The sequence below is a fragment of the Siniperca chuatsi genome, linkage group LG12 (assembly GCF_020085105.1).
Source record: "Siniperca chuatsi isolate FFG_IHB_CAS linkage group LG12, ASM2008510v1, whole genome shotgun sequence".
NCBI lineage: Eukaryota > Metazoa > Chordata > Actinopteri > Centrarchiformes > Sinipercidae > Siniperca > Siniperca chuatsi.
In genome coordinates, this window is record NC_058053.1 from 27,554,115 (window position 1) to 27,580,217 (window position 26,103).

Consider the following 26,103-nt stretch of genomic DNA (forward strand, 5'->3'; position numbering starts at 1 on the left):
TAGAGGCGGCTCTGGCCCTTCCTGTAAACAGCTTGAGTGTTCTTAGCCCAGTCCAGTTTATTGTCCATGTGTACTCCCAGGTACTTGTAATCCTCTACAATGTCCACACTGACCCCCTGGATGGAAACCAGGGTCACTGGTGCCTTGGCCCTTCGTAGGTCTATAACCAGCTCCTTAGACTTTGTCATATTGTGCTGCAGATGGTTCTGCTCACACCATGAGACAAAGTTCCCCACCACAGCCCTGTACTCAGACTTATCACCACCGCTGATACATCCCACCACAGCAGAGTCATCAAAAAACTTCTGAAGGTGGCAGGACTCTGTGTGGCAGCTGAAGTCCGTGGTATAGATGGTGAAGAGGAAGGAGAGAGGACAGTCCCCTGAGGGGCCCCAGTGTTGCTGACCACGCTGTCTTACACACAGTGCTGCAGGCAGTGGTCTGCCAGTCAGGTAGTCCACAATCCAGGACACGAGGGGGGCATCCTCCTGCATCACTGCCAGCTTCTCACCCAGCAGGGCAGGCCGTTAGCCTGATGGGGAGGGGGGAGCAGAGTACTCAGAGGAGCAGCTGGGTTAGAGGGGGGATGAGCAGGAGCCGGTGAGTCGAATCTGTTAAAGAACAGATTAAGTTTGTTGGCCCTGTCCAAGCTGCCTTCAACTCCTCTGCTGCCAGTCGATCCGAAGCCAGTGATGCTCTTCATGCCGCTCCAGACCTCTCTCATGTTGTTCTGCTGGAGTTTCCACTCCAGCTTCCTCCTGTACTTCTCCTTGGCCTCCCTGATCTTCACCTTCAGATCGGCCTGGATTGCCCTCACCTCCTCCCCATTACCATGAGTAAAGGCCCTCCTCTTGGCATTCAGGATGTCCTTGATGTCCTTTGTTACCCAGGGTTTGTTATTTGGATAACAATGGACCATCTTAGTTGGGACATTGCAGTCCACACAGAAGTTAATGTAGTCAGTGATGCACTCAGTAAGCCCACCAATGTCCTCTCCATGAGGCTCACAGAGTGCATCCCAGTTTGTCACTTCAAAACATTCCTGCAGTGTCTCATAGGCCTCCTCCGACCATCTCCTCACTGTCCTTGTGGTCGCAGGCTGCCTTTTAACCAGAGGCACATAGCAGGGTTTGAGGTGAACCAGGTTGTGGTCTGACCTACCCAGGGGGGGGGGAAGAGCTGTATGCATCCTTAACGTTAGCATACAGCAGGTCCAGTGTCCTCTCCTCTCTAGTATGACCACTCACATACTGGGTGAAATTAGTCAGTGTTGTTGAAACACTGACATGGTTGAAGTCACCTGAGATTAATATGGGTGCACTCGGGTGTTGAGTCTGTAGTTGCGCTGTGGCGGTGTGAATGGCGTTGCACGCCGATGCCGGGTTAGCAGCCACAACAATGGCATGTGAGAATTCACGTGGCAGATAATATGGCCGGAGTCCCACAGCTAACAGTTCAATGTCCGGGCTACAGATACTCTGCTTGATAGTAGCGTTACCAGGAGCGTTACCATCTGTTGTTAACCAGAACAGCAAGCCCGCCGCCCTTCCGCTTACCACTCCCTGTGTGATCCCTGTTGGCCCGAACAGTCTGAAAGCCGTCGATGGAAACGTTATGATCCGGGATGTCCTGGTGTAGCCATGTCTGAGAAGCACATCAAACTACACTAACGGAACTCCGTCTTACTCCGGGCTAACGCCGTTAGCTCGTCCATTTTATTCGCCAGCGATCTCACGTTGCCCATTACGAGAGAAGGCAGACACAGCATAAATCTCATGTTCTTAAGTCTCTTTTGTCTGGACCCCTCTCTCTTCCCTCTCCGCTTTGTTCCACCTCTGCATCCTCGGTGTGTCCTCCTCCAGATCTCAGTGGGGACATTGGTTGTCCTGGGCGCCATGCCGCTGGCTTCAGCATGATCAGCTGTTCCCTGGTGTAAACAATGCGGCCAAACAGCTGATCTGCAGCAGTGCCCTGACCGAGTAACAGGAGAAGAAGAAGTTCCACAGCGAAAAAAAGTACTAAAACACTTTGTACTCTCATTTTTGTAAAGAGCGTATTTTAAATTATACTTACACACAAGTTACTCAAGTTTGGAAGAAAAAGGAAAGCTAAAAGTTGGAAAAAGCAAGACGACGACACGGAGCTACGGCAACAGGCAGCATGCACGTTGGCGCATGCGCACTGTTTTATGTCAGTGGTGTCATCCACTTCGACTGCTATGAAGGGCGCTGTGTTTATTTATTTGTCTATTTCTTCCTGAATAACATAAGCAGTGCTTTCTATTATGTCATTCTGAATTGTCTTTGACATACCTGTAAATGCAGTAGCTGATGCTAGGTGCTCTGCTAGCATTGTAACTCAGCAAAAGCTTGCACTATCACCACAAAGTTACCCTTATTGCCAGAGCTGCTAACCGACTCGTTGTGGCCCAGGAATGCCTGCTCAGAGATACAGAACAACAACAGTCAGTCTCTTCAGAATTGCACAATTCTTGCTGATCTGTTGGTTATCCTTTATCACACTTATTGCAGTGGCTTGATCCAGTGCCTTGTTTATCAACACTCGTCCAAAAAGTTTAGATGTAATATGACTTCGGGACTTTGAATGACTCTCTATGGCCCGTGAGAGGTTTGCCAGATTACAGGTTACAGCGAATCCTGTTGTGCTCCATGGGTTGTTCAAGGAGCTGCTTGACCAGTCAAACAGGAGGCAAGGCCAGAAGAAAAGCTTCCCAGTAGCCATTCCATTCTAGCATAGTTCCCATCACAAAAACATCTTACTTTTCCCTTTTTTTATGATGATGACAGTGATTTGATTGGTGTGAAGCCAGGTTCAACCTGGCCTCCCTTGTCTTTTTTTTTTAACGATGAATTGGCCATTCAATGTTGAACTCGGTCAAGCCTGGCCTTAATCTGATTGGCTAAACCTTTTACTTTTTTTCTCTAAGGGAAGCCAGGCAAAGCTGGCCTCCTTTGAGCGATGGTAGCATTTCACTGACCACTAGACAGAGCAGAGGACATCAACTACATATTGTTATGCACACAGAGGGGCACTGTTTTGCTCGCCACACCAGCTAAAGAAAGAAAAATATGATAATACATGGAATGTTTTGATAACAAGGGAAATGGCAAAATTCAGTAAAAGACACAGCCGTGGGAATAATACATTTTGTTTTCTTTATTAGAATATATTTATGGGGAAGCCAGGCTTCCTTTGGCCTCCGAGAGAAACCGCCACTGCTATGTTCACCAGCTAGTCTCTAAATGTGTCTGTCTGCTGTTTGGTGGTGAGCAGCAGGTTTTTAGAGCTCTTTCACTGAAAACAGCTGCATGCTGTGTCTGAAAACAATGCTCATGAGAGCAGTGAGAGTGAACCAAAACAGTAAAGTTGTGGGCCTTAAGTCGGGTGATAATGTGGATTTGTGACAATGAGCGACCGCTCTCACATTCCACATTATAATTTGATCCATTGTTATTATAAAAAGTATTGATTGATTAAATATTGGACAAACATTAAAGGTCATTACAGACACAATTTCAACTGAAAAACCCCCACCACTGTTCAACAATGATTGCATCACATGTTGATGTGTAGTGGCTGCATCATGTGTTTATGCTGAAGCTTGTTTTTCTTAACACCTCTGATTGCAGTGACACCTCAGAGGTTGAGATGGCATCATCTGAAACTAATCCATGCAGGTGTGAACAAACTATCTGTCTAGAGGGTTCAGCACACCACTATTAGAAGCAACTAATGGGCCGCATAACAATGTTCACAGAGAGGCAAATTAAATCTCATGGGAATCAACGTGTGTGTGTGTGTGTGTGTGTGTGTGTGTGTTATAGGTCTGCCAATGGCCACAATACATTGGGGACATTTCAGAGATAATGTAGAGTAAATGGTCATTTCTACCAACAAACACTCATCTATTGAGAGATGAGTTTTTGCACTTAATTTTAGCTCTGCTCATTAAGTCCACTGCCTTCACATTAACTTTGTTTCGTTTTGCTGAAAACTAGATTTTTATAATCACGTTTTTCTTTTTACTTCCTTAAGGTTGTATTCACTAGTAGCTTATGTCTGGTGTTTCTCAAGTTAGGATGCCTTGCCCCATTTGTGACCTCTGCACTCCCGATGTTACTTCGTGATTCTGTCACATATTCTTCCTAGATGAACATTAGGGGAAAAGTTAAAACGTAATTCTTTGACCTGGTATCCAGCAGCGGGTCTTATTCTTGTGATTCCACAGACGTCTTCTGTCACGAGGGTGCAAATGCGGCAAGTGAAGGACCAAATGCAGACCGTCCAAGCAAACAGGAAGAGTTCAGTGATTTATTGACAAAAACCTCACTAAATCACAAGGCAGGCAAAGGTCAAAACCAGGAAGGCAGTGAGAACAGGCAAATGTATCCAAACGAGGAGGTCAGCAACATTGGCGGAACCGCTCTGGAGGTCGACCATAGGGCAGGGCAGATGGGAGGAACTGCTCTGGAGGGCAGCCAGGAGGCTGGAGGTTGGGAAAGGGGCATAACGTCAGCGGACATGGCTCTGCCAACGGGGGTTCTGTGGTGCTGGGCAGCTGAGACTCTGTGGCTCTGGACAGCTGAGAGAGCCAATGGCATCGGGAGCCATGGGGACCATGCCTTCTTCTGGGGACTATCAGCGGGAAAACTTCCACCTAAAGAATGCCAATTCATGGGCAAACTTAGGGTCCCGCTTCCAAGTAGTGATGAGGAACATCAGGAAGTCTGGCTCTTCATTCTGGAAGACCTCCTGAGTCACTCCAAACTCACGACAAATGGCGGGTAGTGCAGGCAAATGTCCACTGGGTCCATGACTGGCCAGGTAGTTCTGTCATGAGGGTGCAAGGGAGGGACCCAAATGTAGACAGACCAAGCAAACAGGAAGAGATCAGTGATTTATTGTCAGAACAGGTTCTGGCTGAAAGCAATGCAACCATACAAAAACAAGGTTTGAGATTTGAAAAAACTGGTCTATTACACAACACGCAGTTCAACATGGGGTGATAAAGCAGATAAAGAGGAACAAGGAAGATGATTACATCAGGAAAATTCTTTGTAAAACAGGTACTATCAAAACAACTGCGAGATATTGTTAGATCTTGGTCTTTGACATTAAGACAAAGTAAGGTAGAACTATGCCTTTTCTGAAAAAAAAAAAACAATCTTTTAAAATAGGTTACAATTATTATTTACCTTAAATAAATTTAATTCAGTTTTCCAATGCACCTAATTTGTGAATGCTACAATAAGTATGTGTGTGAAAAGCACTAATTCAGCTTATTATCAGTAACATGTCTTTCAATACCAGTTTTTCTCATGGTCAAAACTCACTAATAGTCCTTTTCCACTACACAGCAGCCTGTTGCACCAGCTATGTGTAAATTATTACTAAGTTGTGATTTATGCATTATTACAATAAAAGCGGTTGCACCACAGAGATAAGTTACAACATAACTCCAAGGAACAACTAAATAGTTACACATGCCCCTGGGGTAGGTGTAAATCATAAAATGTCACAGAATTATAGTCACTAATGGTAAAACAGCAGTTTTTCTGCCACACAGCATATTTTTATCATTAATTAGCATTTTGCAACACAATAATCCAGTAGAGACCTAATTTATTGATATATTTCAATATCGATCTAGCTTACTATGATGTGCTACAATGCCAAGTGCCTCATGCCAGCCAGAAAGCTAATGTGACCGGTAACCATGACGACAATCTTTGATTGTTGATTGGCCACTTGCCTTAGTTATGACTTTACGTCCAAACTAGTTAGGTTATGCCCCAAGTAATCGTGGTGCAATCAATTTTAGTGGCTGATTTAGTTACAAACTAACTAGTAGTTGCTAAGCCTCTAGTGTCGACTTTCACCCAAACTTATTTATAGCTGGTGCAACGCAGTGCAGGAACTTTGGGAGAAAATTTCTGGAACTAAGTTTTGGCACTGCTAGAAGTAGGATAGTGAGTCCCAGGTACTCTTGGGGGCTACAATAACATGGCCAGTGTTGCCAGATTGGGCTACTTTTTATTTAATTGGGCGGGTAAAATTTGTTTTGGTCAGGTTGTGATAATATGGGCTACTTTTTGTGCCATTTGGGGAATTTCCACCAACAAAAATTTGGCTATATTCCAATGAATCTGCCCTCCTCTCCTCGGGTAGTATGATTGAGACTGACGGGACACTGAGTTCACTAGGCTCAGCTCGACACGCAATGACTGATAACTGATGACCATCAAAACCAAATGTTTCTTCAGCTTATTACGACTGAGTTGAAAGTTTTTTCCTATTCCAGTCATTATGCTATCATAGCTTTGTGATAAAGACTTGTAAAAAACTGCTAATAATTGTTTTAAATACTTGAACAGTATTCTACTTTTTCCACCACTGCCAGTTTGACTGATAATGCTGATGATGAGTGTTAGTCACACTGAGAAACACCATACAGACAGCCCGCATTCATACATCAATGCAAAAAAACAAAAACAAGAAAAAGACAGCAGACAATTTGAAATGGTTTTGCACAGAAGTATATTGTGGCTTGAGGTAAGCACTAAGGAGTATATGAGTATATGTCTAGAAATGAATTTACATTTCATGTAATGTGTTTTATGTACTGTTTTGTGTGAAACTGTGGTAAAGGTAGCTGAAACATAAAGGGTGATAAACGAACCACCATGGTGCTGAGCTGCAGCTGTTCAGATGTCACTTCATGGATCTATCTGGATGTTTTTTCCGTGATTGGATCCGTGCACATTTCGGACACTTCTTTTCCACAAAACAGTGTTTGTGAAAGCAGGCCCTGCACACTGTAAAAAGAGAAGTGATATCAATACATTTGATAATTTCTGCACTATTTTTGTAACTACTACAATGATTTTGTCCCTGTTTTCCTCTTTTGTTCCCAACACTTTGAATATAACAAAAAAGCAAGCATTGTCACCCTTTAAGTTGATGCTGTTAGCATTAACAGTTGCCTATTTACACAGCCAGCAGACACAAAGCACCATTAGCATTTAGAGTAGAGCCCGACCGATATGGGATTTTTGAGAGACCGATTTTAGAGGGGAAACATTCCCCGATTACCAATATGGCAGCCGATATAGTGGATTGCGCACCGATTTTGCACCGATATGCCTATTTAAGTTAAATATTCTTTAACATGTTAAATAATCTAACATATACATTGTCAACCAATTCTAGAAATGAACACTGAGAAAATAAAGAATAAATACAAATAAAATAAATAGCTAAATAAACATCAGTACTGTTCAGTATCAGTCACTTGCTGAAGAAGCAGAAGATGCCATGGAAATACTCGAGTAAAGTACTCAATAAATTGTACTAAAGTACAGTACTAAATGTACTTAGTTACATTCCACCACTGCTCTCTACTAAACCACATATTCTCTAACTTACTTACAATCTCTGACATTCATGCTGCAGCTTTGTTCTGATTCTGAACCATTATTTCAGTGGATTGAACTCCAATCAAACGCTTTTTTCTTGCTTATCAAAACATGTCATCTGTAGCAATATTTCACTGTTAATGTAACGGTCACTGACATTAACTCAGGGTTCGCAGCTGCCGAGTCAAGCGATGAACGTTCAGAGAAAACGTTCAACGTATCTGGTGAAAAAACAGGTTCCTGACGTTATTTATTTACTTTCCAGCATCTCACCAACTAGGTAACAACGGAGCGTGAAGTCAACACTCAACAGACTCAAACCACCATCGTCTGCTGAGCTGCAGAATGATGAAGAGATGACGCTAACCTTTCAGTGCTACTATAGCTGGCTAGCTACCCCGCTAACACAGCAAACAGTTGTGATAAGCCTGAGTGACGTGACGGTTGTCAGGGACGGGGTTATATTAGAGTTGTATTGAAAGGGTTCATTGTTTATCTATTATTTATTTGTTATTTTATTTGTTAGTGTTTGTAATGTGTCTGTTCAGAACGTGGTGGTTTATGTTGGTAGTTGTCATTTTTGTGCTGGTTTAAAGTTTTAACCATTAGTGAGGTGGCTGTTACATTTCATGACACCAGCTGTATTTTACTAGGCTGACTGTGTGCTTGAGAGCTCCTTCTTCTCAGGCATGTTACACTGCTTGTCACTGTAGTGACAGCACACCCTGCTGGATGAACATTGTAGTGACACTACATGTTGGTCTCCACAAACTCCTGAGAAAATGATGTGGCTCTTTAGCCAGATACTTTTATTATCCACCTCCCACTGTAATATTAGTCCAGACTGAATGAGGCTTATGTCTGGAATAAGTTATCATTTGATGTCATTGCTGCATATTTGCCTCAATTTTACAGTATCAGTCTTATATCCTGCATATCTCATTTGTTTTAAAAAGTAATGAGAATTTGTCAGTGCTTACCTGGACAGCGCCTACATACGTCACTCTGAAAAGGAAAGATGATGTCTTTTTCTCGGCAGAACTCACAGATGAAACCTCGGGCCAGACACAACTGTGTGAGAAATTTAGAAAAATTGTCAAAATTAGAGAGGTTTGATTCCACAATATGCAGAATGTTCCTCCTCTAACACAAAAGATATGTGCCGGAGTGCTGTTGCTGATCTTTCAGCGTCTCATTCGTGATTTGTTTTAAGTCTAGTGCTCATAAAGTCTGTTGTTTTCATCCAAAAATGTCAGGCTTTAAAAAATAAATACAACCTCATTGGTATCACATGACAAAGTTCTGCACTCGGGTCACATGAGGACCCCTGAGCAAGCTTTGTGCACAACTGTATTCAGAAGTTCACCTAAGGCTTATATCTTTAATGTTATGTACAAAATTCTTTCTGTTTCCCCGAACAATGCTTCCTTGTTGAGTAGCAGTGGAAGGATAATGACAAAAAGAGGGAATTTCGTCCTACAAAGGCTGTAACTTTGGGAGATATCCACTTGATTTGACTAACTTGGAAGGCTGAAGCCTCATGTAAGGTTTTGTCCTGCTGATGTCCACGTCTATTACAGACGTTATCCTGTAATTTACTGTAAGATTGAGGAACAATAATAATATGCTTCATTAGAAATATACTGTATGTATTTTCCATCCTCACACAGTGCTTCAGACTGACCTCGCAGTTTTCCACATGATCGATAGCGGAGTGCAGCACCGCTTTGGCCTGCGCCACGAGCTGACCCTTCTTCACCCTCAAGAGGTCGTCCATGGAGAAGAGGTGTTGTTGCTCCGTCAGGTGAGCAGGAAGCTGTTCAAACTCCGTCATCACCCTGGGACAGAAACGCATACAAACACAGGGCACAATCACATTAAAACTGCTTCCTCTTGATGACAAATATCCTGTTTATGGGCTTTTGCTTGCATTTTTTGCAGTGGTAGAATGTAACAAAGTACATTTACTCAAGTACACATTCAAAGTATTTGTACTTTAGTTCCACATCTCAGAGGCAAATATTACTACTAGTATTTTTTACTCCACTACGTTTGTCTGACGGCTTCAGTTACTTTACAGATCACAGTTTTCATCCCCTTCCTGTCCAGTGAAAACCTCATATCTCCAGATGTTTGTGATGAGCTGAAGGATGAAGAGTTTCCTTCATGTGCTGAGGAAACTCTCCTCCTCCTGAAGCTGAATAAACTCTTTAACCCCCCCTCGGATCAGCTGGAAAACGCATCGTCACAGAGCTGAAAACAGGCTGTTTCTCTGATACGTGGTTCTCACAGGACAGCAACGCTGCAAACACGCGATGATCTTATAGACCATGATGCATTGCTGCAGATTAAACTACCCAACAGGATATAAAGCAGTTAAAATGAGCTCAACCTGAAACATCTGCAGCAGTAAAATACAACACACACATGAATGCAGCAGGAATATGAATCCAGAAACATCAGATATAACAGGAAAACACTAATATATCATAGGAAACCATTAGAAAAGCTAATGAAAGATATTGCTGGTGACAAGGACAGAGAGAGATAGGGTGTAACGTGACAGAAAAAATAAAAATATAGCCTAGCCTACCTCTACTCTAGCCTAACTCGAAAAGTTAAAATTTTGAAAGGTCTGGTTGTTAATGGGTGGGATGTACTAGTTGCAATGGCTTCAATTTGACAGTTATTTTCCTGTGGGTGCTTCCTTTTGGTGCCTTTCAACTCTAACTCTATTTTTCTACTTTTTATTTATTTTATTAATGTTTACTCAGTGTGTGACCCAGATACGTCCTTTGTGCCCCCCCTGCCCCTTTTCCCTTCTTTGTTTCTTGTTTTGTCTGAGAGACCCAGGTAAGAATTCCTCTGTGCTTGTACTCTGTACCTCTGCAAAAGGTAAATAAAGTTACTTGAACTATGACTCAAATTCTCATATGGCTGCTGAGATTTCTGGGCCCTTTGAAAGTTTTTGGTCTGTAAAAACTGTTATGCATATCCTACCAGCAGATAAATCTCAATGAACTTCATAAATAGATGATTTAATCTTCATGGGGCTCTTTGGCAAAATGTAGATCTAAATGGTATATTTACAAACTTTTACATTTAAACCAACAGTTGGTATACATAATAAATGTTGCATATCCTTTAAAGTTACTGTATGCAGATTTTTAATGTGATTAGAGCATCTTTCAAACTATATTAGTCTGATGGCATATGTTTTGGTTTGTAAAACAGTGGCATGCATTGCTGTCTGCCTTTTTTAATGCTGCCACTGGATGGAGCCAAAGTACCACGTTTTCAAATCCTACACACAGTGGCTCCATTAAATTATGAATGTGATATATTTAAGTAAACTGACTTAATTCTTGAAGTTTGCAACTATACAGTAGTGCACACATTTTGTATCAAACATTCAATACAGTTTTACAACATTATCTGCAGTAAACAGTGATATTTAATCCGAAGCTTGTACTACTCTGTGTGTAATAATACCTTCCAGATAATCTGCAGGCTGTCAGCAGCTTCTTGATGCCCAGCAGCTGCTCCTGGAGCTCCTGAAGGAGAGAGGAAGAAGGGAGGAAGCAAATAAAGAAGGACAGAAGGAACAAAGGAAAGTTAATAGAAATAGCAAAATAAAGTTGAAATTAATCTCAACTGCTGTGTTGTCTGTGTTGGACCCGCTTAAAAGTGAAATCAACAATATTTTGCTGGCTTTTTGCCAGCAATGGAGGAAGTATTCAGCTCTTGTACTTAGGTAAAAGTACTAATACAACAATCTAAAAATACTAAGTAAAAGCTCTGCATTCAAATTCCTACTTAAATAAAAATACAGAAGTATTATCAGCTAAATATACTTAAAGTATCAGCAGAAGTTCTTGTTCTGCAGTAAAATGTCTCCTGTGACTGATTCTGATTCTGTCTGACATTATTAGCTTATTAATACTGAAGCATCAACGTTAGAGCAGCGTTTTACTGCTGTAGCTGCTCGAGGTGGAGCTAGGTTTAACTGCTTTATACACAGTCAGCTAGTTTGAAAAAACATTTCATGCAGGCCTGTGCAGAGTTTTGCCTCACTTAGATTAATTAGGCTCACCAATAATGTGATGCTAGAACCACCACTATAAATTTGAAAATCAAATCATCATGCATTGGTATTCATCCCAGCTCTTATTTATCAGAAACTACCATAATAGCTTAATTTAGCTACCAAAGTGTCAGAAGATGAATTTCCTTTGCAGTCTTATCAGTAAGTATAGATAGATAGATAGTTTATTAGCCACACAATTGGAATATGTTTTCAGTACAGTATGTTGTACTCTGCAGCACAACATAAATGGACAGCAGACAATCCACATATTATCACGATACGAAACGTACAGTATGCATGGTAATGCATGTCAGTAGCATGTGAGGAGGGGGCTGGAGGGAGGAGATCAGAGTCCTGATAGTTTAGGGGAAACAGCTGTTTGTGAAGCTGTTATGTGTGAAAGCACCTCTGACAAAAAAATATGACAAATCCAAACAAATAGTTCAGCTAAGAACTCTTTCCTTCCCTTTCTAGTTCAATAAAACATCGTTTGTTTGTCTTCTGGACAGAATTATCCTGCGGGATCCACTGTCTTTAAACAATGTGTTTTTCTCTTTCATTTACTTTTCATACAATGTTTGTAGATGTAGCTACTTGCCAACCCTCCAGATTCTGCTAAGAGTCCCAACGCCCCCTTCCCCCCTGTCCTCCAGACATTTTCCGTTTTGGGACTTTTCTCTAATCTTTGATTTTTAGTGAAATATTGGATAATTGTTCCTCTTTGAGCCTGAAACAATTATTTAAATGAAACCATGTGAGAAGTTTAGAGGGGAAATGTCTTTAGAGACATCTGAAACGTGAAAGAGACACAACTACACAGTGATTTTTTTTTTTGTAAGCGGTCACAAGCCTGGCATTTAATGTAAAATCTTAATCTGAAAAGGAACCAGTAACCATAACTGTCAAATAAATGTAGTGGAGTAAAACGTACAATCATTTAATTTGAAATGTTGAGGAGTAGAAGTATAAAGTAGTATAAAATGGAAATACTCTAGTAAGGTACCTCGAAATTGTACTTAAGTACCGTACTTGAGTAAATGTACTTAGTTCTTTCCTCCACCACTGCTTTTTGCACAACTTAATCATAACATGTCAGTGCGGGTTTGCAACTTTTAGCAATAATCAGTGACTTCACTGCACTCAGCAGCTGCTGAGATTTCAGGCTTTCTGAAACCGGCAGTCCAGCTCTGTGTGTCGCCTTTGTTTTTCTGAGCTTTCAAGTATATATTTATTCACTTCCTTTTCACTCACGGCGTACCGCGTATCATTACAGAGGCAGCGCGAGCTGCGTGTCATCCCCTCGCTCTCCCCCGTCCTTCCTGTCTATCAGAAAAAATCTAAATCATTTCTTTTTGGTAGTAACTGAACTTATTTATCTAAACCAGGATATGGGCTCCTCCAGGTTTTTGGACTATCTCATTCTTATGTTTGCACATGTAAACATCGCATCCTGAGCATAGAAACCTGAACATGACCAGGATAATAATAATAATAATAATGATAATAATAATAATAATGATGATCCAGTCTTTAACTCACCCTGAACTTGTCCAGCTCTTTTACTTTGCTGTAGAGTGTCTTACCAACGCAGGTCAGGTCAAACAGAGGCTGATGACAAACTGAATCCAGCAACCGTTTGGAGAAATCACTCACAGGGTACCTGCAATATTAATATAACATTTTTATTAATATAAATTAAGTGTGCATCTGTCTATGTTCCTTTCCTGGAACTGAAGCTGAGCTGCTGTTTGTTCTGAGTTTATATTAATAATCATAATTTAATTGATAGCTGCATTAGTATCAATATTTGTTCTGGAATTTAATGTTAATGGTATCATTACTTTTATTAGCCTTGCTATTAGGTCATCTGTAATTAATACTTAATTGTTATTTTAACTTCATTTTTTAATATTTTAATTTTTAATGTAATGCTATCACTCTTGACTTGTAATTGCTTTATGATGGCTTTGAAATTGTAATGTATTATTATTATTATTATTATTATTATTATTATTATTAATAAAAAGGCCAACATTGGTAAAACTTCTTACTATAAAGTTATTTATGATTTGATTTTATTCATAGTTAAAGTAAGTAGGCCCATTGGTTTCAGTAGTAGCAGCAGCAGCTGTATTAACATTTACCATGTTGATTAGAGTATTAATATCAATAATGATATCAGCATTTATAAATGACAGATATTGTGGATAATAGTATTAGTCATAGACCTATTAGCAGTTGCATTAATACTAGCAGTAGCAGGACTTTTATTAGTGTTTTTATTACCTGCCAAAGTCCCAGCAGGACAGAAGTCGACCGGGAATCACAGCCTCAGAGCCGCTGTGGCAGCAGTCACAGAAATACCTGCCAAATGAATTAGAATGAACTAATAAGTACAATCGTAGAAAAGGTTTCAGTCATAGTCATCTGGACACTGTTTTCAGAATCAAGACGTTTCGGCTCCCATCCGGAAGTCATTCTCAATTGTGAAGAAATGGGACGGGAACTCAGAAATTTAAGCTACTCTGTGTTACATAAGCCCCGCCCTCAGGAAGGAGTCTACCTGAGTTAATAGCTAGTTTCACCTGAAACTGACCTAATTGTTTCCAAGATGGCCCAGTAATCAGTAATCAGGCCTATTGTTTTCTGGCTGCATCTACCTCATCACTGTTAAGTACCTGACCTAATAAGTACAATAATTGGATTCATATGTATGTTCATATATATTCAATATGTAGCCCAATGTTTTTGTTAAAGACCATAAGCACAGCACGCTATAAGAGAATGTTTTTGATTCATGCTAGCAGTGTGGCTGTGGGGATAACAACGTCGGTTTGTCCACCTTTTTGGTTCAGACGGTAACATCTCAGCAACTACTGAATGGATTACAGTGAAACTCTGTACAGATATTCACGGCCCCAGAGGATGAATCCTACTGACTTTGGTGATCCTCTGACTTTTCCTCTAGCGCCACCATGAGGATGACATTTGTGACTTTAAGTGAAATATCTCAACAACTATTGGATGGATTGCCATGAAATTTTGTAGACATTCATGTTCCCCTTAGGATGAATTTCAATAACTTGATGATCGCGTCACTTTTCCTGCAGCGTCATCATCAGGTCAAATATACATTTTTGTCCAGTACTTTGGCTTATGACATTCCCATCAGCCTCAGCTGTACTTTGTGTTTAGAGCTAAATAACAAATGTTATTACAGAAAATGCAAAACTAAGATGGTGAACATGGTAAACATTTTACCTGCTAGCATTGTCATTGTGAGCATGTAAGCATGCTGATGTTAGCATTTAGCTCAGCCTCAAAGAGCTGCTAGCATGGCAGTAAATTAATTAGTTAATATATTGATAACAACAAATTATTCTACGTACCTGCCAAGGTATTCACAATACCGCAGTTTCTTGATGTACTCTGGTGGCAGAGAGAGAGGCAGAACTCAGACATGCTTGTTATTAGTCAATGTAAATGTCTGTTCATATGAAGCACTCTAACTATACGCAGTGCTGCCCTACAAATCACAAATCCCCTATAATTCAAGAACGTTTGACGCTCAGTGTCATCTTTACAATCCAATACTCACTGGGCTCCACCTCTGTCCCACAGCCTGCACACAGGAAGTGTTGCAGTGCCACTACTTCACTGCGTCTGGAGGAGGAAATATAAACAGGCAACTGTGAATGTACACAACATCTATCTACCTATCCATCTGCATGTTGTTATTGTGCTGGTTTGCGTTTGTATTCAGTGTTATTGAGTCTGGTCAGATGTAATGAAGACCTGTGGGTTGGCTGAACAGTGAAGATGATCTGGAAGCGGGGTGGTGCCCAGCTCAGGGATCCTCTCATCCTGGTCCTCAGTCTGATCTCCTCTGCCAGGCTGCCGCTGCTCACCGCCACACCTCCAGTACCTGGCAACTGGCAAAAACAGAGAGGAGAGGGGAAAGTTCAGTTTCCAGTTCAAGATTGTTTCTCATGGTTGGGTGGTGGAAACAAAAGGGTAGCCAGAAAGCAAAGGTCTGAGTAGCAGTGAAAGTTTTGCTTGTTGAAATGCATGTTTTTGTTAATTTTTTCTATGTTTTGGCATATGAAGCAAAGTTTAAATGCAATACCTTGAAAATTAGAGAGGAATCAGGGAGGGGGAAACTATTTTTCATTTTCCACACCAATATTTATCCCCCACAGTATTGTTAGCATGCCTATACACAACCAAGCTGATTGGTTAATCCAACTGCATGTCAGAAGCTGAATACGGCTCAGCCAGTCAGCCTTGCCCCAGTGGTCAACTGCAGTACTGAAACAAAACATTTCCCTGAGCCCTGTGACGTCATCACAAGTCTATGGCAGAGGGGGAGGGTTCAAGGGGACAAAACACTAATGAGCATGTGCAGTTGGCCTGCTTCATGGTTTGCTTTCGTGTTGAAAGCAAACCAAATCTAAGTCAACCTTAGACTGTATATATAGATGGACGATGCGTCTCCACTTCCTCCCACCGTACAAAACTGAAGCAAAAATATCCCAGATATGGGAGCTGCCATCTTGCGCTGGTGATGTCATTTGGAGTCTGCACAGTAGTGATCGGGGTTGGAGCCGCGGTATCGAGGTCCCACCCATGCACCCGGCCGAGGGCGGGGCTGAGTTACACACACACAGGCAGAGCAGAGAGCGGCGGAAAGGATGAAGCGTTGCTTCGGCTGCAGGTTCACACAAAATCCGGCAACGTGGCTCCTTCCTGCAGGATTGTGTGGAGGTGTGGCCGTGTTAATTTGCTTTAGAACGTAACCGCTGTGAAACAATCTCTCTAATTCACTGCTTTGTTCTCCCTAACGCCGCTCCCTCTCTTCATTCACTCTCCAGCTCGGTCGACCACCACTGCTCGCTCTCTCTCTCTGTTGCTTGCTGAGGAGGAGGGGCCGGGGAGGAGGGGCCAACTTTGAATCGTGTACTTAGAAAAAGCAACCTAGAAATCCTACTCGTTCTGCCTTTGGAGTCCAGTATCCAGTTCTTATAATACATCCATATTTGGAAACATTAATGTTATACCCAAAATCCATATAAAAAAGTATAAAACAAACAGCGAATGACAACCACGCACGTTTACTTATTTGCATCCTGGAAAAGCATGTTGCACCCTTCAAGTAACATCGCTAGTTTGTGCTTCTCATGTAATCATGACATTACATGAGAAGCACAAACTGTGGGATATAAACCACTGATAAAAGGATAAATATTACATAATCCAACGAAAGAACCTCCTTGTTACACTAACATCTTTGAAGGATCTTCAACTTCACATAACCAAGAAAATAAGTGTCGCCCACAGACTAGATTAAACCAATTATAAAGCAAGAGTTTTCATAGGTGATATCTGATTGCTGTGTGTGTTCTCACCTCCTGTAGTGAGCTACGGAGGCTTTGCTCACGCCGAGGCCCGTTGGAAGGAAGCCAGCTCCTTCTGAACTCCAGCACCAGCTGCTGGGCCAGCCACTCTGCACTGCATTATGGGACACCACAGATTCACTCAGGAATCACAAAATCAGAACAAAGGTACAGATTTGATGAGACATTTACTTAAAGTCATTTGTGTGCTGGGTTTGTCTTACTCTCTGAGAGAATCTCTCGGTGTCAGCTTAGTGTCAACTCCACAGTCTGGAATTAAAACACATGATATTCACGAATGTTGAATTCATATTCAATGCAGTGTCAACCTAGAAGAAAAGAATTCCTACGGTGAGTTATAATACATCCCCTTACTCATCTGTAAGTGTTAAAATCCCAGATGTTTCACCTGTAGAAAGGTGCTGGTAATACATAAGAAGACTTTCACCGCTGTTCGTGTCCTGTGTGAAACCAAAACTCAACGTTGACTTATTTTAAGTTACGTACGTACGACATGTGACTTACTGTGAATTACTAACGTAACGTACTTATTTCAACGATGATCTTTTCCTAAACCTAACCAAACTACGACCATTTCACAACGTTAACCACGTGTTTGTTGTTACCATGAAGAAGGCCCGGTGCGCCTGTTGATGGTACTCTCCAACGGTCATATAAATCGTTTCGTGGAATGGTCGTATATTTCGTTTTGGGAGTCATTGGCAAACGACCTATTCTGTCATGTAGGTATGAGGACAACTGAAGATAACTCAGAAGAGTATATCAATATTTTTAGGGATGGCAATGTTGCTCGGTATTTCAGTCCACCACTTTGGTCCAGACTGAAATATCTCAACAACTATTGGATGGACTGTGTTGAAATTTGGTTCAGACATTCATGTTTCCCTCAGGATGAATTGTAATAACTTTGGTGAGCCCTAACTTTTCGTCTAGGGCCGTGATCGGATCAACATTTTAATTTGTCGAATACTTTGGACAAATATATTCCTAGGAATATAGGACAAATACAGGACTTTAAAAAGTGAAAGAGACATGTTTCCCCCCATCCCCAGTGGAAATTTTGACCTTGATAAGCAGTTATTTTGGAAATTTGGGGATTTATAAATGTATTAGATTTTACTCCTGTCACTCTTCTATATTCTATTATGTCTAAATGTACAGTGAAAATAATTTTACCTTCAAATCCACTGTCAGTGGAGAGGACAGAGAAAGTCTTTGGTTGATGTTCAGCCTCGTCATTCCCTGCTTCCTCCTCTTCTTCATCCTGTGTGTGTTGGTGTGTGTGTACATAAGAAGAGTGTGTGTTTCTATGTGATGTCTTCACGTCTTTATCTGAACGTCTGTGTTTGTTCACACCTGCACTGCAGCAGTGTGTGTGTCTGCATGCTTTATATCTCTGATTGTGTTCGTGTGGCGGTGAGTCCTCTGCCGAGCTCGTGTGTCTGCGCGTGCACATGTTGCAGTGTGTGCGTTGGTGTGTGTCCGTCGTGGAAGTCCATCGATTAGAGCTCAGAGTCCACTTTACACCTTCCAGCACCTCCAGCACCATGTCCACCACAATGAAATGAGCATTTTCCTGCACACACAGTCATTCGTTCATACAGACACTGATGAAACAGCTTGTCATCATTATTAGCATTTTTTATTTAAGGAACATACTGGCAGAGTATTATCCAGGGTCAGATGAGCAGATGGATATCATTTTCATGTCTTCTAATCTGAGTCTGACCGTGACAGCAAACATGGATCTTTCAGATGCCAAGAAGTGACTATAACTTGAAATTGTGAAATATTTGCCAGGTGCATCATATTGCTAAGAATTAAAATGTACTAAAAAACTGTAACTGCACTGTACAGGGAACTCTCTACTCAAAGTTGGTAACGTACCTTTTCCAGCTCACAACTGGTCTTGAAGATGTCTGCAGATAATTCTGGGATACCGCTGCGCCTTTTCTCTTTGCTGTGTTGTGGTGAGGTAGAGAGGCCTGACAACACACACACACACACACACGGAAACAGAGATATTATCACTGAATCAAATTAATTTCTGCACTGTGACAATGTTTATTGTGCAGCGTAAATACATGCATTTATACAGTTTGCATGAAAGAGGAATCCAGTGGGATGATTATGTTCCTCATTAGCCATAAAAAGAGAAGAAATACACAGACAAAATGGCATCGATCCATGTGACCGACCACACCACAAACATTTATGCAAACATGCAGCATGGCTCTGGAGATGGCAGTGCCGGTCTGTCAGTCCACCTTGGTCCAGACTGAAATATTACACTACTATACTATACTACTGAGACACAGACCAGGTCCCCTCAGCATGAATCTACTGACTTTGATGATCCCCTGACTTTTTTTCTAGCGACTGTGGGGTTGATGTTTTTTGTTTTTTACTGAAATATCTCAACCAGTATAAGGTTGATTCAAGTAAAATTTGGTTCAGACATTCATGTTCCCCTCAGGATGAATTAATCACTTTGATCCTCTGTCCTTTCATCTAGCGCCATCATCAGGTCAGCATTTTAATTTGTCCAACACTTTGGTTTATGATTAAAAACTAAAACTGCAAAACTAATGACATTCCCATCAACCTCAGCTGTACTTGGTGTTTAGTGCTAATTAGCAAATGTTAGCAAGCTTACATGCTAAACTAAGGTGGTGAGCATCATGCTAACACAGATGCTAACTTGCTCACAATGACGCCTTGTCAACCACATGTATAAACAGTATTTTCCACAGGAACGTGGACAGGACAGTAATGACGGTCCTCTCCCAGCAGCAGAGGTTTTACATGACCTTGTTCACAAAGAGCATGAGCACATGATCACAGGAGACCACAACGCTCCTTTTCTGTCAACATCAATACGCCATAATGTCAATTTTTCCTAATCTTAAACATGATCACTGTCTTTCTTTAACCTAAACCACGTAGTTTAATTTTTATAAACCTAACCAGACCTGAGCCACAAAGGTGGTAAATCAGGATATTGGTTATTTGGGAAGGCACTGACAAACGACCTATTTGGTCTTTGAGGTCTTGTTGTTGTCAGCAGTTTTGCATTGCATGACATTTGTTGTCCTCATAAAACCCATAGTTAAAGACTCAGATGGTAACCGGCTCTGTGAGGCTGCTCATCCAGAATCATAAATGTTTGTATAGTGAAGCCAGACAAGTTAAAATGAGCCGCACTCGGTTGAACGCCCTCCGAGAGGCAGGGCCTCGGTTCGGCCTCTGGCAGGGCCTCGGTTCGGCCTCTGGCAGGGCCTCGGTTCGGCCTCTGGTAGGGCCAACTCTTTGACTGGAGAAATAACGTGAGGAACTGTGGGATACCTGGGTTACTGTGGCAGCCACCTTACTGCTCCCAGTTTGTCTTATCTTCAGTTTCGTCAAACTCAGAAGTATTTTTGGCACATTTTGATGTTGACAAACACATGACTCCATACAGTACTTAGTATTACTGCGGCAGTCGTCAGTCGTTTCCCCTGTATTAGAAATACTGTGCTGCTCAAACATTGTAGGTTAGCTAGTTTATTGGTTTCTGGCTATAAGACTGATCCAAATCAGATCATAACTAGATTTGGGAGGTTTGAGAAATCACAGGTGTGCTCTGTGCATGTAAACACAGCCACTATAGGCAGAGTAGATACACCTGTAATAATTAAACCTATTCTACCTGATGAGTGAGGGGCATCGCAGCTGGTTAGGCCCCGCCCTCTGTGTGCCTCAGCCAATCCCTGCTGTTCACTGAAGGGAAGGTGGAGGCCAGCGCTCAGGACGCGGTTCAGATTTGATGAGACAGAGATACAGCGCGGCTTCTTGTCCTCCTGGAGCGGAGATGGGCGGTGACAGGAGCTCGGTTTGGACCCCAGATCGTCCAAACTGGTGACTGTCAGGCTCCCACACTGATCCAGAGACAGCAAACCAGAAGCAGCAGATGGGGACTCCAAGCTAGGAGAAGATATGTTTCACAAAAAACAACAACCAGGATGGTCACATGACAAATCATAATATACAATTCCACAAATTCAAAACGTTCAGTCTCCATGACAGAAGTGTCCCGTTATGATGGAGACAGTGTTCTCTGTCCTAGGTGCCGCATTTTCTGTAAATCTTGCCAGGACAAAAATCTCCTCGCGAAAGAGCCGACTCAGCAGATCACCTCCAGACAGCCAAAACTAATCAGGGTTCTTTTTTTACAGTAAATCTCAAAAAAAGGAAGAAAATAAATATAAATCTAGGGGTTGGAAAAATGAATGACCTTCGCTTCAGCAAAAGGAAAACCCTCTCACCTCCTCCCCTCATAATTTCCTTTCAGTCCCTTAAAAGATCAACACATGAGGTGTTGTTACTTGAATGATAACCCCGCCCCCCCTTTAACCTCTCCTGTGCGTTGTTACCTTGGTGGAGCAGACGTGTCGCTGCCCCCTCCATGCCAGGAGACCGGCCTGTGGTGTCTGGAGATGACCGGGCTGCTCCTGGGAAGGAGGAAGCTTTCGTCCTCTGGATGCAGAACAGTGTTCCCCTTTCTTCCTTCCTCACTGTCATCATCTTCACCCTCATCAGCGTGACTGTTAGGGGCTTTGTCACTGTTGTGCAGAGCAGAGCTTGAGTGTGGGTTCAACTGGGAGTGAGGGGAAGGTGCGAAGGCCTCGTGATGCGTCCACTTTGTGAAAGTTGGCTGTAGGTGTTGATGGGAAAATGTTGTGTTTGTTTCCCCTTCACTGGCTTCTGGTGGTGACAGAAGGAGAAGTGGGATTGATCCTGAACCAGCTGGCCGATGGTTTTGGTGAGAAACCTCTTCTGGAGTGGCTTATAGAAAGAAAGAGGAGAGAGACGTGTGTATTTTATCAATAAATATTTCAAATGCAACTGTCTTTGCTGAGGGATGAGACGGAGTTTCTTGGGCTCTTTCCGCTGAGCTTTTACAAGCTGGTCTCGTGTTTAAACCAGAAACAGTCAGAAGCAAAACTGAGAGGAAACAACAAGAAAGATGAAAGGTGTGCATGCAGACAAATGATTAATACCACTTCCAGATATTTGACATTAAAAGCCTACCAGGAACAGGAAGGATGTTGCCATTTGAGCTGGTGGAAGGCTGTTGATGTGAATCATGTTTGATCAGTGTTTCCCCATACACAGCAGGTCTGTACAACTTGATGTTTCCTGTGTAACCGAAGTCTTCAAAGCTCTTAAACCTATTTTGAGGGTGCGGATCTTACCTGTTGCTGTCAGAGCTGGAGTTACAGGTGTTGGAGACTCTGCAGAGACACACCAGTCGACGTATCTGGTTGTCTGGGGAGAGGAGGCCATGCCCCTGCAGCTTCCCATCTGCACAGAAGAGGAGAGACAGTTTCCCAATGACAGCAGCTTTGTGCAAACCTCCTGGTGCAACAGTGCTTCCTGAGTGATGAGAAAACAGCAACCCACCGTGGCAGTGAGTAAGGATTTTACTGACTCAAAGAATACACAAATTCCCAAATACAGATATCTTCAGGCGGTTGATCAATACCAGTGATTGTAAGTTGCCAACCTGTTGAGATTTGTGACTTTCAAAATTCACTCGTCCTTGTTTTTTTCTGCTTGGAGACGTGTGCAGGACGTTTTCTCAGTGCTGCTGCAGTTCCTGCTGGCTGTTCATGGAGGCTGATCAGGATCATAAAACAACCACAGGGCCATTAAAAGTCAAAGTCTGAAGCTTACTGCCCTCGTTTACACTGAGGGCCATACACGAGATCACACAGCCAGTGTGTCAAGACGTAGTTTTAGGATTATGACATAGCTTTACTTTCGGGAATTGAACGCTTGTAGAAATTTTGGCAAGTACACCTTTTCAAATCCATCACAGCCCTCCCAGTGTGGAACAACACATCGTCACAGACATTTGTCAAGACAAGAGACGTCTCACAATACGTCTGCACTTGTGCAACTTTTATGTGTATTTTTTAGCTCAAACCAAAGTCCACAATTTCCAATATTTGCATCTTCCATTAATAGTATTTTCCACTCACAAATTTACAAAATGTGAGTGCCCTTCCTGCTTCTAATATTCAGGAAATTGAATGAAAAGCTGAATTGAGCGTCTGTGTAAATGCACGTGTGTGATATCCTGACCTCCTCTGGAGTCGAGGGGCCCTGATTGTAAACTTCTGCTTTTGGTTTTTAACCTCAACCTGGGAACAACTAACGACTCAGGCTGCACTCTTTACAACCTTACACACAACATACAGTTGATATCTAACAGGACTAACTGTCCTGTTAGATATTGGGAGAAGTCTGACTGCAGCAGTCTGAACTGAATTTAGTATTGGTTATATCAACTTAAAGAAGCGTGAATGTGTTCCTTAGTTCTTTGCAGAACATGAAAGTTGTCATATTTGATCTAACCCTTCATGTAATGTCCAGGTCTCGGGTCCTGAACGTTTCTACCTTCAGTGTAAACTCCAGCTTGCACCAGTTCTGCCTGTGGTATTTCCATGACATTATAATGTGACAGTTTCACAGCTTCATAAACATCAGCTGGTTTCACATCACACAGTCACAATGAGAAGCACACTGCTGTAATTCATCAGCTCCGTTCTCATTCAGTCTCTGCAGTCGCTGACGCTCTCACTCTTACAGTAAACAGTAAAGATGCAACTCAGGGAACATCAGTCAACAGATAACTGTTGGACGTAGTGCCGTGTAATTTGGTCCACACGTTCGTGTTCCCCTCAGGATGAACTGTAATAACTTTGTTGATCCTCTAGCGCCATCACCAGGGTAAAATTTTAATTACCTGCAAAACTGACATTCCCATCAGCCTCAGCTGCACTCTGTGTTTACTGCTAATTAGCAAATGTTAGCATGCTAACACATTAAACCAAGATGGTGAACATGGTAAACATTATAGCTGCTAAACATCAATGCTAGCATTGTCATTGTGGGCATGTTAGCATGTTTACGTTAGCATTTAGCTCAAAGCTTTGGGCCTCACAGACATGATGGTCATGGGAGCAACGAGAGTGTGCTTTATGTGTAGATGAATAACGTGAAAATGATTTCTTGTTGGGATTTGCTACCCTCCACACACTGCATACATTTAGATGGATTGCATAGCGTAAAGTTTCCTTTCATGCTCGTCTATGTGTGTTATAATTACGTTTACAATCAAGCGCTGGATCAAGGGTGCGCCTCCTAATATAGCAGAGAGAGGCAAGAACACCGTGCATCGTGCCTGTTTGGATAGGAATAACAAACCTGCCTCTGGGATCAATAGTGGCAGTTTTCACTTGATAAAGTGCAAGTTTATGAATTAGAATGACCACTCCTGAGGCCTGGGAACTATAACCTGTCCCTGCCATCTGCTTCTCAACCTGATGACGGTGTTAGATTCCTGTATAAACACTGTTCCTGATTGTAAATATTTAAGTCGTGTCATTACTTGTTTTCACTTTGTTAGTTTTCCAAGGCCTCTGACACTCCATGCTGTCATCTTATGTAAGATATTAAGTATCATGAAACAATCTGGTTCATATTTTTGAGATATGGATTCTGAAACATCAAAAATTAACCAAAAAATCCAATAAAACCAAAATACACAACACTCATCGACCTCTGACTGCCTTTTCCTTTCTCATCCAACTGGTCCTTAACCAATTTCTATTTAATCCTTTTGTTATTCATTAGAGATTCAGCCCTCCAAGTCCTCTTAATGATGAGAAATAACAAAAAAACATGTAATGTGAAAATGTAATACCTGAATTTTAAAAAGGTCTCAAGTTGTGAGAAGAAAAGAAAAAGCAGTAATTCATATTTTAATGCTAATACAGAAATCTGTAAAACGCAGACCATGACACCAAACAAAACGCTGTAATTTTCACTTTTAAAGACTGAGAACAGTGTTGGGTTTTAGTCTGGTTGGTGGTATTAAACAAAATTTCACTCTACTTTTAGAAACGGAATAAAACTGGCGGTCTTGGGTTAAAGGCAGAGCTTCCTGTGTGAGTGCAGAAGTAAACTCTGATTGTGAATGATAATGCCTTGAAGTACCAAGATGTTTCCTATTTCAGTAAAAGCAAAGTGCATTGGACTGGAGAACAGAGTGACACTGACCAAAACACAAACAAGTAAAAACATCTTAAACGCCGCACGACAAATCAAGCTACTCACCATTTTCTAAACTCCTCAACTGAAGCAGCGAGGAAACCTGTCAGAGGCCGAAGGGACTGAAACGAGACTTCATCCACCAAAATCTGTCGCAGAGAAAGGAAGAGAGGCGGTTGGTTATCAGCACTTCCTGTATTTAACAGTGGTTTGTGCTTTCTGTAGCTGAGCAGTCAGCAGTGTTTCTCCAGAGAACAGAGAAGCTCTCGTTGTACTACACGGCAGAGATCCCTGAACTCTCTAACAAAAAAAATTAAACGTGAAAATTTAGTTAGAAATACAACGTCACTTGCAATGTTTGTGCCTTATTTCCTCTTTAATCTGAAACTATTTTAATGACAGGCAGTTTATTCATTCTGCATCAAAACGGGATTTTATTTTTGGTCATTTTTGAAATCGGCTGCGTACCTCTTAAATAATTTCTTCCTGTGGAGAAAAGTGGGATTTGGCTGAAGAACATAAGAGCACAGAGTAAAGGAAAATTGAAATCGAATAAAAATGGAGAAGATTGGCAGAAATTGTGTAAAGAGAAAATGAAAAAGAAAAAAACTCTTTATGAAAAAAGGTTCAAAGGCTGTGATGATGCATCATCTTCAGTCTAACAGTAGCCACAGATATGATGACATAAGGCTGCGTTCAGCAGAAATGTGCGTCAGAAAGCGTCTCAGCTCAGCGGACCGGTGGCTGTCACGTCAGCTGGCAGCTGGTAGAGAGGAAAGAGGAAGTTTTACTCAGTCGAAGTATCAGTGGGTTTGATTTTTCTTCATGTTTGCAGGAGAAAAAAGTAGAAGCAGCTCAAATTCAACCCTATAAAAGCCTTTGAATGTTTGTTTCTACACACCGAGAGGCGTCCGGAGAGCCAAAGAAACCCTGGACTGTCCCTGTGTGTAACGTCGGGGTAAACCTACTGTACAAACTTTAAAGTTTTAACCCTTCAGTCAAGTATTCTTCTGTAACATTAAACATTCCTGACTAAACAAACACATATTTAGGTTTTATTTATTAAGAA

The 26,103-nt window shown here is 41.8% G+C and overlaps 1 protein-coding gene across 4 annotated transcripts in view; it reads right to left on the reverse strand.

Moving 5' to 3' along the window:
- Positions 1-25,393, reverse strand: part of rubcnl (rubicon like autophagy enhancer) — a 27,825-nt gene extending 2,432 nt beyond the window's left edge. The window contains exons 1-18 of one of the 4 annotated variants that reach the window (XM_044217667.1): positions 25,101-25,391; positions 22,483-22,595; positions 22,172-22,280; positions 21,350-21,761; positions 20,626-20,900; positions 18,825-18,922; positions 18,114-18,513; positions 17,141-17,186; positions 16,929-17,031; positions 15,319-15,455; positions 15,122-15,186; positions 14,913-14,952; positions 13,810-13,887; positions 13,063-13,183; positions 10,929-10,990; positions 9,121-9,274; positions 8,417-8,507; positions 4,969-6,836 (exon numbers count right to left, since the gene is read on the reverse strand). In XM_044217667.1, coding sequence (XP_044073602.1) covers positions 6,733-6,836; positions 8,417-8,507; positions 9,121-9,274; positions 10,929-10,990; positions 13,063-13,183; positions 13,810-13,887; positions 14,913-14,952; positions 15,122-15,186; positions 15,319-15,455; positions 16,929-17,031; positions 17,141-17,186; positions 18,114-18,513; positions 18,825-18,922; positions 20,626-20,900; positions 21,350-21,761; positions 22,172-22,280 — 2,295 coding nt within the window. In that variant the 5' untranslated portion in view covers positions 22,483-22,595; positions 25,101-25,391 and the 3' untranslated portion in view covers positions 4,969-6,732. Of the gene's footprint in view, positions 1-4,968; positions 6,837-8,416; positions 8,508-9,120; positions 9,275-10,928; positions 10,991-13,062; positions 13,184-13,809; positions 13,888-14,912; positions 14,953-15,121; positions 15,187-15,318; positions 15,456-16,928; positions 17,032-17,140; positions 17,187-18,113; positions 18,514-18,824; positions 18,923-20,625; positions 20,901-21,349; positions 21,762-22,171; positions 22,353-22,482; positions 22,596-25,100 lie in introns of those variants that run through there. The other 3 variants (XM_044217669.1, XM_044217665.1, XM_044217666.1) reach the window with 3 other exon arrangements.
- Between the last annotated feature and the right edge of the window lie 710 nt (positions 25,394-26,103).